The 12,403-nt window shown below is 44.6% G+C and overlaps 1 protein-coding gene across 1 annotated transcript; it reads right to left on the reverse strand.

Moving 5' to 3' along the window:
* Positions 1–4,800: 4,800 nt before the first annotated feature.
* LOC114690403 (translational activator of cytochrome c oxidase 1) lies at positions 4,801–10,767 on the reverse strand. The gene is made up of 5 exons (XM_028865169.2): positions 10,279–10,767; positions 7,943–8,049; positions 6,324–6,451; positions 5,660–5,837; positions 4,801–5,289 (listed from the first exon to the last, which is right to left on the reverse strand). The coding sequence occupies exons 1-5, from the start codon at positions 10,547–10,549 to the stop codon at positions 5,089–5,091; spliced, it is 885 nt and encodes a 294-aa protein (XP_028721002.1). The 5' UTR covers positions 10,550–10,767; the 3' UTR covers positions 4,801–5,088.
* Between the last annotated feature and the right edge of the window lie 1,636 nt (positions 10,768–12,403).

Here is a 12,403-nt window from a genome sequence, read left to right on the forward strand (position 1 = left end):
CTTCGGCCATTGACTCTTTTCACAGAACATCTCCAAAGGAGTCCATAAGAATTCAAAAGAATACCCAGGAGTCTGAGACTTGGAGTTTGAAGCTTTATTGTCTGCTTTGCTATAAAATGGAAAGAAAAATAACTTGGGCTGGGGAGAAAGGTCAGTCGGCAAAGTGCTTGCCTTGCAAGTGCAAGAACCTGAGTTTAATCATCAGAACCCAGGCTTTACAAATGCCGGCCATAGTGGCATGCCTTTAACCTCAGCACTGGGAAGGCTGACAAGAGGAGCCCTGGAGCTCGCTCACCAGCCAGTCTAACCTACTGATCAACTCCAGGCAAATGAGAGATCCTGTCTCAAAGTGGATGGTGTTCCTGAGGATGACAGGGAAGGTTGCCCTTTGCCTAGTGTGCGCATGAGCATGCACAGACTTTAAAAATAGTAACTTAACAGCATTGCAGAATTTCCATAGTTGATTAGAACCATAGCCTTCACTATCCCCTGAGTACACCAGAGCCTCTTGCAAAAGGACAGCAGTTATACACAAGAACACTGCTTTTTCCCCTCCCAAGTGCTAAGATTATAGGTGTGCTATACCATGCCCAGTTTACATGATGCTAGGGATCACGTCTGGGGCAAATACTCTATCATCTGAATACATCCACAGCCCACAGCAGCACTTCTTGTAAGAGTCAATGTAAGACAGGCTTGCTAGCACAGGCCTATAATTCTATCCATTTAGGAGGCTGAGATAGCAGGATCACAAGTTCAAGGCCAGTGTGGGCAACTTAGTGATACCCTGTCTCAAAAAGCAAAAACAGGGCTGGAGATATAGCTTGGTGATCTCTATAGCCTTTGCCTAGCAAGACTTTAGGCTCAGTCCTAACACACACACATATAAGTCAAAGTTGGGCTGTAGACAGAGCCTGTCATAAATACTTTCAGCTCATCAGAACACTTGAACATAACCCTAGTGTGGCTTCAAGGCAGTGAATAACTTTGTATTACTAAGATAATGATCAAAGATAAGCCGATGTAAGTCATCCCAGCCCCATTTTTCAGACATAAAGGTGAGCCAGAGCCAGGTGTGGTGGCTCACACCTGTAATCAGCACTCCAGCGGCAGAGGCAGGAAGTTCAAGTCCTGGTTTTAAACAAAATAAAACAAAAAACCTCTTATGCTCAGACTTCCAGATGTTGTCTGTCTGCTACTCAGGCAATAATCTGAGTCGGATGTTGGTTTTGGGCTTTAGCTTTGGTTTTTGGTTTTATTTTCTAACCTCAAACTCCAGATCCTCCTGCTTAGCATCTCTAGTGTTGGAATAACTGCTATACAGGGCCACACCCAGCACCTATTGGTTTACTGGTTTCACATATTTCCCCTTGGGCCAGGGATGCAGTTCAGCTGTACAGCCTCATATGCGTGAGGTCCTGGGTTGGATCTCTAACACTGAAAAACAAACGAACAAAAATTTCCTGATAAAAATAATAACATGATTATAGAAAGGAAAACTCAGTAATAATAGCAGACATGATCATTCATGCCTGTAGTAATCTCAGTACTAGAGAGGGTAAAACAGGAGAATGGCTGTGAGTTCAAGGCCTATATAGTGAGCTTAAGGCCAGCCTGGGCTACAGAGTAAGTCTCTGTCTCATTAACTAAAATAAAACAAAGCAAAAAAAAAAAAAAGAAAAAAAGAAAGAAAAGAAAAAAGAGAGATCAGTGACAACATCACAACTCTAAGATTGCCATTTCTGAAATTCTCATATATTTCCTCCTAGCCATAAATAAACAAACAACAACAAAAACCAAACCTCATATAAGCTCTTGAGAGGAGGATCAGAAGTTCAAAGCCAGTTTTGGCCACATAGCAAATTTGAGGTTAACCTAGATCATAATGAGACCCTGTTTCAAAGGAGGCAAAAAAAAAAAAAAAAAAAAAAAAAAAGAGAGAGAGAGAGAGAAAGAAAGAAAGAAAAAGACCTAACAGACACAGTATTGTTAAATAAATATTTCAAAACTTGAGTTGTACTATATCTAGTACATATGCTTCTTTTTCTAGTGCCAGAGATTGAACTCAGGGACCTCACACATGCTAAGCATATGCTCTACCCCCTAGCCCAACAAACTTGTAATTTTGAATCTTTATAATATTATATTGTAAACATTCTACGATATAAATTATTCTTCTGCTTGTTCTGTTGAGGCAAGGTCTTACTGTGTAGCCTCGGCTGGCCTGGAACTCCATATGGGGACCAAGTTACCTTAAACCCTCAGCAGTCCCCCCATTGCTGCCTTCTAAGTGCTGGGGTTACAGGTGTGGGTCGCCATAGCCAGCTTGATATAAAGTATTCTGAGAGAGATAACTTTTTTATAGTGAATGTCGGGGCTTTACTATGCAATAGGAAGGGCCATACTTTTGCCTGCCCACTCCCAAACTCTTATTATTGCTCTGAGATTCCTGGAAACCCTTTCATGTTCTCCATGGGAATTTCAAAGACAATACAGCAAGGAAAACTCTAAGCTTTCTTCCCTGAAACACAGATGCTCTTGTTATAAAATTCACTTTTATACTGATGAAAATCAGACAGAATTTATCACTAAACTAAATTTTTCCCTTTTTAAATGCCTTTACTACATATCTTCACAATCCTGGTGACTTGTTGTTCTTCATTACATTGTATGGCTGTGACTATCTTTATTTATATGTTATGGTCTCAATTAGATCCAGAAATAGCAGGAAAGGTTCAAGTCTGTCCGGTTCTCCTTTTCCTCTTAACAGTGGGAGCGAGAAGGGCACCACCAGGGGTCAGTGCAGAGCCTCCCTCGCAGGCGCCTTCCTGAATAGTCAGCAGGGCCCGGTGTGGGGAAACTGGTTCCACAACAATCCATATTAACAAATTCTTCTAGATAGGATGAGGCCTGTTCATAAGAGCAGCCAAGTTCCCTTTAAGAACAAGCTTCCTTCATACAGATTTCTCAGATTAGAAATGATCACATTCCATCAACTTAATTTATATTCAACATTTCTAAAACAGGACTATTTTATAAACAAGCACTATCAACATAAGATGTATTAAGCCCATTCTCCTTTGTTTGGTATGAGATAACTTGAGGGTTTTATTTTGTTTTTTATGAGATTTATTTTCATTTTTTATTATTTATGTGTGTGTGTGAGTGTATATCATGTATATGTGAGTGCCCTAGGAGATCAGAAAAAAAAATGAGAGCCATCTCTCCAGCCCTAGGTGTGAGATAACTTATACATAAAATAATTATTTTATTTTAATCTTTTTTTGTGCATGTGCATGTGTACATGGGTGTATATGATGTGCCAGTATGTTTGTGTGTGTAAGTGTGGGCACACATGTGCCATGGCATGTGTATAGACAGGATGTCAGTGTTTGGCTTCCACTTGTTTGAGACAGGGTCTCTTCTTTGCTGCTATAAACATCAGGCTAGCTGGCTCACAAGCTTCAGGGGATTCTCCTGTCTTAGCCCCCACCTTCCCATAGGAACACTGGGATTACGTACACACTACTGTATCTAGCCTTTACATGACTTCTGGGGATTTGAACTCACATTCTAGGGTCCTCACATTTGCATAGCAAATGCTTTACTCCCTAAGCCCTTGCTCTAGTTCATAGGTTTGTTGTAAAATCAAATAAATGACATATCAATTAGAAAGCAGCTTATCAACATCAAGTCATCCCATTCTGACGATGTACCAATTCAGATCTTTAGATGATTTGTCCCCAGCAAAACTAAAACCCCTAGTTAGTGCTATGACTTTGATATGAGGCATAAGGGCATCTGTTTGGTATGATCTTGGGCTGTTCTGTTCTTTTTGTTTTGCTCTTCCTGGCTTTCAGCTGTCCTTTCCTAGAAGCTAAAGTATCCTTCACAGTATTAGGACTTTTCCACACTTATTTACCTAAGGCTCCTTCAGAAAGAAATACTCTGAGCTCAGAACTGACTTAACAGCTTGTAAGTTGGTAGATGACCTGGATTCAAATGCCATTCCAGAAGCATTATGCTTGATATACTACAGCACAGGCAGTCGACACTGCTAGACTTTCTAACCCAGAAGTGACTGTTAAAGAGCCAAAGGTACAAAGGCTAGGCTCTGGCTCAGCTGTCACTCTTCCTTTTGTCCCCGTCCCCCTTCTAGTTATTGGTGTTCCTATCATTTGCCATCACTGGAAAAGAAGCTAAAAGTAGTCCTCAAGCTCTCGACCCAGGTTAATGTAGCCTTTCAGGAGAACAACCCTACCTGCTGATAGAGCCATTGTTAATCAATATTCAGAACACACATGGGTTGGTCAAAGTAGATCCTGAGGAGGTCCCTTTTGACACCTGACTTCCTATGGCACTAAAGCCTTTAAGCTGAGAGAAAAGGGAACAGAAACCACGTGAAGAAAAAAAAAATGATAAACACAGTCCACACTACCCTGGGACAGCACCATGGGTACAGCCCCGTGTCTCCCCTTTGAGGTCCTATATCTTAGAGCAAGATCGAAGCATCAACTGAACAGCCTGGTCTCTGGAAAAGCACAATTCTTGTAAAGAAAGATGTTCAAGAAATATGAGCTGCATGAGCGAGTGAAAAGACCAGCTCAGTAGGCCACCATTCAACCACAGAGAACAGCCACATTTCTACTGTAAAAAGGAAAGAAAGGGGGAAAAAAAAGACAATCTTAGTATTAAAATAGAGAGACAAGTATGTGGGCCTGAACATTAGTCCAGAAGTTCGAAAACTGGACACAAACTGGGGACAACTCAAGAGTTATACCATCAATGCAACATCCAAGAATAATCAATCACTACTGTTATTATTGATGGTCAATTTCCACTCTATAGTACAAGACACTTAGAATCTTGACAAGGGCCAGTCACCTGGGATCAGAGTCAGACCAGCTGGCTAGTCTCACCTTGTATCCCAGGTGGCCCTGTGATACCAACAAAGCTAAAAGTCCCTTTTTCTAAAGGCTGTGAGCCATGGCATCAGGTCTCTGATAGGTGCCCATCTGTTTCAGTCTCCGAGAGTGCTGCACAAGCTCGTGAAACCTAGGAAAGAGCCTGGAGACAGGCACAGTCTGGTTATTCGATATTGTCATAAACATGGACCACGTCCTCATGGTTGTTGAGAGCCTGGATGAGGTGAACAGCCTGCTCCAGGTCAGGTTCAGCCAGCTGCACCTTTGAGTGGGGGATGAACTCCAAGGAACAGGATACAGAACACAGGCCCAGGGAGTCCAGTTTCTTCCTCACTTGATGCAGTGACGAGGCATCACAAATAAACTAGGGGTAAAAGACAGGCAGGAGGTGAGAAGCCAGGAAGCAATGGCACACGCCAGGCAGCACTTTGCAAAGTCCTGAGTGGAGCAAGCTGTACTGTATTATCATTGGCTTGAAGCTCACAGTTCCAATGCTCAGAACCATCCTCACCAACTCAGAAGAATAGGTCCTAGCCTCCCGCTTATCTTAATAACACTGGGCAATTTGTGAATTCTTTGCTTTACCTGTATACTGACACACAGGAAGGAAGAAGCCCAGAGAAATATACCTTAAAGTATCTATTGGAGAGCCCTTGGAAGCCCACCAAACACAAAGGCTTCAGCTTGTAGGGCTTGGCAGCAAGCTGAGCCATCTTACCGGGCTCCGTACTCACTTTAAAAAGGTTCTTTTCTTCTTCATCCTCCGCTTCTCTCACATCCTCGGCTCCTGCTTCGATTGCCAGTTCCAGGGCACGCTCGAGGTTGACAGCCTTCTTCTCTCTGTCCTCTACTCCAACCACAACCACTCCTTTCTTGTCAAAGAAGTGACGCGCTCCTTCAGCCAACATCCCCCTACAGGAAAGGGAAGAGACGACACATGGACGATTTGGGAAGCTCAGTCTCCACGAAGTGCTGCATTCTAACACTATCCTGACCCATTTGGCCCCTGGAGCACCCAGAGACACCCAAACCTCTCTGCTGGGTAGGAGACTGTCCAAGAGCATCCCCATCTTCTGTTTTCTGCATCTATGGGAGCCTGCAGGAAACAACTGTGCTCATTGCTTCCAATTCTATTGAGACTCCTGTCTTGGGGGAATGTTTCAAGTCTGGCACATCATACGGCTACAGATGGAATGATGGGGAAAAGACCTCATCTACACCTATGGGATCCTATCTCGTTCAGAAGACATTAAGGGAAAAGCAGTTATTACACTGGATTCCATTAAGGAAGAAGCGTGCTTACAACCTGAAATACTGCTGAGGAATAATGGCATTTGTGTTGCATAGAATTGGAACCTAAAGTTTCTGTCCCCTTTGTCCCTACATACACATACTTACCCATTCTTGTTCATGATATATTTAATGTCCAAATGGCACTTGGGACCACTGTTTGATAATGCCTCAATGAGCAGAGAAGAGCCACCAGGCCCTCGACCCTCGTACAGCAAATGAACTCCCTTGTTTTTCTGCAATTAAAAAAAAAAATCCATTGTCATGTTTCCTAATGTCCCAATGCCCCCATGCCAGCACCAACCCACAGGCACTAAGCAGTGACTCCATGTATGACCTCTCAAGACTTTACTTGAGCTTGGGCCCTCAAGTCTTTATTTTTGTCTCTGTCTTCCGGACAGGGGAGGGAGGCCAATGGCATCAACTTCTGACATCAGCGGACGTACTATTCCTTCTGAAAGGGAGCTTTTTCCCCTGTTCCCAAGCAGCCTCCCCAGCTCTGCCTCCACCCTTCTCTAACCAGATCCCACCTCCACCCCACAGTCACTCCTACTTTTATTCATCTTCCTGTAATCCAGTCCATGTGAGGCCTAGCTAGGGATTCTCAATGCCGCTAGCCCTGGGCTGCTGGGTGCTGCGATAGAAACATCACCCGGAACATGTCATGGGGGCCACTGAATTCGGCACTGTAGCTAAATTCAAATACTTCACAACTAGTTGCCGGTTTCCTCCAGACTCCCTAGACCTCACCCCCTGTCCACATCACTACTCTTTCTAAGCACCTTACCCTGTACCTTTCTAGAGGCTTTCTAGATGACTCCTCCCATCCACTTTCACAAATGAAATTCAAGCTCCCTGTTGAGCTCTGGGGTCTGGCTGCCTTGATTTGGGTCTGCCATTTTCTGCATGACCTAAATCAAGTTACCAAACTTTTCTGTGCCTTAGTTTCCATTTTAGGTCTCTTTCAGGATTCGGTGAAAAATGCATGTCGAGTTTTTATTAAGGGACTTGGTCAGGAACCAGCACCCAATAACTGCCAGCTATTACAATAATTACTCTAGGGAATGATGAGACACTTTTGTAGGCTCAGCACTTGTGAGGCTGAGGCAGGAGGATCATGAGTCCCATACTAGCCTGGGCTACACAAAAAGACCTTGTTTCAAAAGAAAACAATAGAAAGAAATTACTAACTCTTCAAGTCCTTGCCTGTTCCAGAGGAAGCAGTGTTGGAGCCCAGCATCCCTCCCACTGCCACCATTACCACTGCCTCTTTCTCTTAGACCAGGCTGGCCTCGAACTCAGAGATCCGCCTGCCTCTGCCTCCTGAGTGCTGGGATTAAAGGCGTGCGCCGCCGCCACCCATACCACTGCCTCTTTTTCCTGACTTTTCTCCCTTAGACATAAGCATCTGAGAAGAAAACAAGCCCTCCTCCAACCTAACGTCAGGGCTTTCCCCGTCTCACCTGTCCTTTCTTCTCCCTATCCTCTCCAAGCTTGACAACGCAGCTCTGTCCTCTATGGGTCTCCATACTGTCTACATCGCCTATTCCCAGTCATGTTCCTCTAACCAAAGGTCAAGAAGAGAGAAATCCCAAAGGTCTCTGGGTTGGGATGTCAACCATGTACCTACTCTTCTCTCTGATCATTTAAGGAATTTCTGGTGGCTTTCCAAACATGGAGCCCTGAGGGCTGTGGTCAATAATAACAACATGAAACTGAGGACACACCTCTGTTTTCAGCGCCGTCTCAATAGTTGACTTGGGCATATGCTTGCTCCGACACACCTCTAAGATGTTGGCCAGGTTGCTGTTGTTCTCGGGGTTGGGGCCTCCCTCTGGATAAAGGGAAAAGAACGATCAAAGACATCTCATCTAGTATGGAGAAAGAAGTGATTTCCAGCCTCTCCAACCCCAAAACAATGGCAAATTACTCTCCATTAGAGTATGTTATCCAATGAAGATGGCTCAGGGTGCAAAGTGCTTGCCTTACAAGCAAGGGGTCTGAATTTGATCCCTAGATCTCACATATAAGAAAACACCAGCACCAATTTATAATCCCAAAACAAGGGGGTTAGAAACAGAACTTGAGACTCTCTGGTCAGCCAGCCTGCCTAGTTGGTGAACTCTAGGCCACCTAAATTTAAGAAACCTAAATCAAAAAATAAAAAAAATAAAGCCAGAGAGATGGTGATAAAAGTGCTTCTGTACAAGCCTGGCAACCTGAGGCCTATCCCTAGAATCCACACAAACCAGCACCAGAAAGTTGACCTCTGACTTCCGTGTGTGCTCTGGCACACACACACATACATGCATATACACACACACACACACACACACACACTCACACAAAAATAAATAAGGTGAACAGTGGCTGAGGAATACCACCCAAGGTTGTCCTCTGGTCTCTGTATGCATGTCCACACAGACCAAACACACACACACACACACACACACACACACACACACACACACACACAGCAGGCAGAATATTTCATCTAGATACTCAGTAGGCTTAGGCAGGAACCTGAACTACATAATGAATTCTGGGTCAGTCTGAGTTAAGAGTGAGATTCTGGCTAGGCATAATGGTGCTTGCCTTTAACCCCAGCACTTGGGAGGAAGAGGCAGGTGAATCTCTGTGTGTTCGAGGCCAGCCTGCTCAATAAATGGAGTTCCAGGACAACCAGGGATGTTATACAGAGAAACCCTGTCTTGGGGGGAAAAAGTGAGATTCTGTCTCTAACAAACAAAAGATACTTATCTAGTGATTCCATTAGAATAAGAAGAATTATTTTGGAAAAGAAGTTTCTTTGGTCAGGGATACAGGAAATGGAGCCCAAGGTCTTATCCATGTGCTTTACTACAGAGCTACATACCCAGCCTAGAAAAAAAAGTTCCTAATTCACTCTGCCTGCAGGAACAGTTATCATCTTGCTAGGTTTCAGCAAACTCCACTTCTGTCAGATGAAGTGGTTGACTCATAAGAATACCCTTGCTCTTACTCTATTAATCTCTGAAATGTTCACATGACATTGGACTCCTGCTCAGGCTATGCTGGATGTTCTCTGTAGTACCTTCCCCCCCCCATCAAAATAACATGTTGGTTAAATCAAAACCTTGTTAGGCAAGGGAAGCGTCAGGCACAAGTTGTAGGGGTAAATTGACATCAGCGTAATGCCTTCTGTATGCTGTAAGCCACCTCAAGGTGGGGATTATCCTTGCTTTACAGAACATTGAAGTTCACTAGTTACGCCACTTCTTGAAGGTCTTTGAATCAACCTAGCCAATGAAAGAATTCACGCCTTCTTAATCTCAGACCCACACTTTTCACAGGATGTTTCCCCCTACTCCTACCAGTGCCTGAAACTAAAATGGAAAGAAAAGAAAGAAAAAAGACAGTTGCACCACTGAGCAGATACATGGTTCCAAACCAACCTTCCAAGAAAATGTCTCAGGAGCTCTGGCGAGGAAAAATTAAGCCTAGGCAAGAAATGACTTGACTCAGCATGCCTGCCACAGCCTTCAGTGCTAGTAAAAGCAGCTGCAGAAGGCTTGGTTTATTCCTTCAAGAAAGACACATACTTGGCTTTTTAAAAAAAGATCTGTTTGTGTTTACCTGCAAATATGATGTATGCTGTGCCCGAGGAGGCCAGAAGAGGATGTTGAGTACCCTGGAACTGGAGTGTCAGGTGGTTGCTAGCGATCACGTGTGTGCTGGGAACCAAACACAGGTCCTCAGCAAGAGCAACAGGTTCCCTTCACCGCTGAGCTCTCTCTCAAGCCCTGACTTGACTCTTATGGTTTATTTCTATTTTACCTATCTACCTACAGACTTTGATGGAGTCATATCTATTTTCCTAAGGGCAGGTCTCTAAAAGGTTTTTGGAAAGGAAAACGGGAATATCCAGTGAAGGTGGGTGCTTTGAGAGTTACGGGTAGGTCAACAATGGCAACTGGAAAACACAAAGAAAGTAATTGGCCCTACTCCAGCTTAGGGAGGCAAGTGAAGCCTTAGGCACCAAAAAGGCCTCAGTGATCAGCAGTGGGGACCGTCAGGTTCTCACCTTTAACCGCCAGGCGGATACTGAGAGTGAGTTTAGAGAAGATTCGACTCCTTTCCAAGTCCTTGGGGCCCTTGATGTGCCGGACTTTAGACCATTTATTGTGTCCCGCGGAGGCCGCCGCGCCGACACGCAGGGTCCTGTGTGGAGCTGGACCGCAGCCGGGGTTTTCCTGCGGGGAGGCACACCAAGGACCCACGCGGAACCCGAGGCATCGCGCACGAAAGCATCGGGCAGCTCTCCCTCTCAGGTTGGCAGCAGCCCACGACATCATCTGCCTCGACCCGGGTGGCAAAGTGCAAAGAGGAGCGGCCAAGGTCAACCTGTCTAACCTGTTACCGGAACAAGCCGGTCTGGACGTTCTGGCCGCTTCTGAGGGTCTCCTGAAAATCAAAGGCTCAGACCCACCTAACCTGCCCAGCCGTGAGTGACCCTGCTGCCGCCGGGCGTGGAGACCCTTATTGACACAGTACACTTCCTGTCCCTGGTGCGTTGCAAAACACGTCCCCAGCGCCTGCAAAGTCGGTTCCGCCGCCTCATCGTACTCGCTCCAACCTTGCCTTGCCAGGAGTGATCCGGCCCTCAATTGCTCCCGGTTGCTTGGAGACACCAGATTTCGTTCCATTGAATTAGTAGAGATTCGTGTGACTAATCTTCCTTCCTAACTCTAAACAAGTCCAGAATAACAAATGTTTTGTTGTTCAAAAAGAAATACGTAGTTCAACCGGTTCATTTTGCAGGTAAAGAAACCTCCGCCAAGGGTGCTTATTAAAAAAAGGGAAGCAACAAATGAAACAGGTCCTAAAATGCCGGGAGTGGTAGCCCGTGTCTGTAATTCCAGCACTTGGGAAGCGAAGGGTCATGACATCAAGACCTTGTCTCAAAACAAACAAACAAACAAACAAACAAAAAACATAAAAATATAAAACCGTAGCCGGGCGTTGGTGGCGCACGCTTTTAATCCCAGCACTCGGAAGGCAGAGCCAGGCGGATCTCTGTGAGTTCGAGGCAGCCTGGGCTACCAATGAGTCCAGAAAGGCGCAAAGCTACACAGAGAAACCCTGTCTCGAAAAACCAAAAAAAAAAAAAAAAAAAGAAAAGAAAAGAAAAATATAAAACCGTAATGTATTTATTTAAAAAAGAATCCTAGCCATCAGTCAGAGAAGTGATTTGCCCAGTTATTTAAGACTTTCTGATTTAGATTTTTATTTCTATGAACAAGGATGACATTGTCTGTTTTGCCAACCCATACTGGAGAGTTGAAAACACAGTATAACCCCCTGGAGTTTGAATAAAAAAGGTGTGTAAGTAGCAGCTGTAATCATGATTGGCTCCTAAATCCAAGGCTTGGGGACAGAGTCAGATGAATCACAGGGTTTGGGGGAAAGGATGAAAGATCAGACCAGCCTTTGAGTCAAATTGTTATCTTCGTTTTCCATCTGTTGTTTAAAAAATTATTGTAAGTACTTTTAATTTATGTGTATGGTCGTTTTGCCTGCATGTATGTCTGTGTGCCTGGTGCAATAGAGGCCAGACGAAAACATGAAGATAGCCTGGAACTGGAGTTACAGATGATTGTGAGTTGCCGTGTGGGTGCTGGAAGTCGATTCTGGATCCTCAGAAGAGGTACCAATACCCTTGACTGTTGAGCTATCTTCCCAGCCCTTTCCACCTGCTCTCTTGACAGAGGAAACCAGAGAAAGGGGGTGCTATAAAGAATAAAGAAAAAAAAAAGTAGCAGCTACTGAATCCCTCTGTAAGAGGTCCCCAGGGTGAATTAAGTCCCACGAGCTTAACTCATTAGAAAAGCAGGACAGCGTGAAGGCAGTTTGAAGTTTTGCTCTCTACAGTTAGACCGGATGGATTCAAACTGTGTTTCTGCCATTTACTTGTGCAACCTTGGACAAGTTCCTTTCCTTTCTGCTTCCTTCCGAATACAATAGCCTTGAGAAGAGCGAGCAGGATGGTGGGAGCACGGAACAGATTTTATATTATTACATAAGTATGTCCATAACTAGCCGGCTCATCCTCCATTCTCATGTTCTGATGCTGCATCTCCATAGGAGGGCATTATGTTGGCTGCTTTTGTCTTCCTAGTTCCAGAATTAGCCGGCGGCCGCCACGCACA

This window comes from Peromyscus leucopus, chromosome 8b (assembly GCF_004664715.2).
Source record: "Peromyscus leucopus breed LL Stock chromosome 8b, UCI_PerLeu_2.1, whole genome shotgun sequence".
NCBI classification, from domain to species: domain Eukaryota; kingdom Metazoa; phylum Chordata; class Mammalia; order Rodentia; family Cricetidae; genus Peromyscus; species Peromyscus leucopus.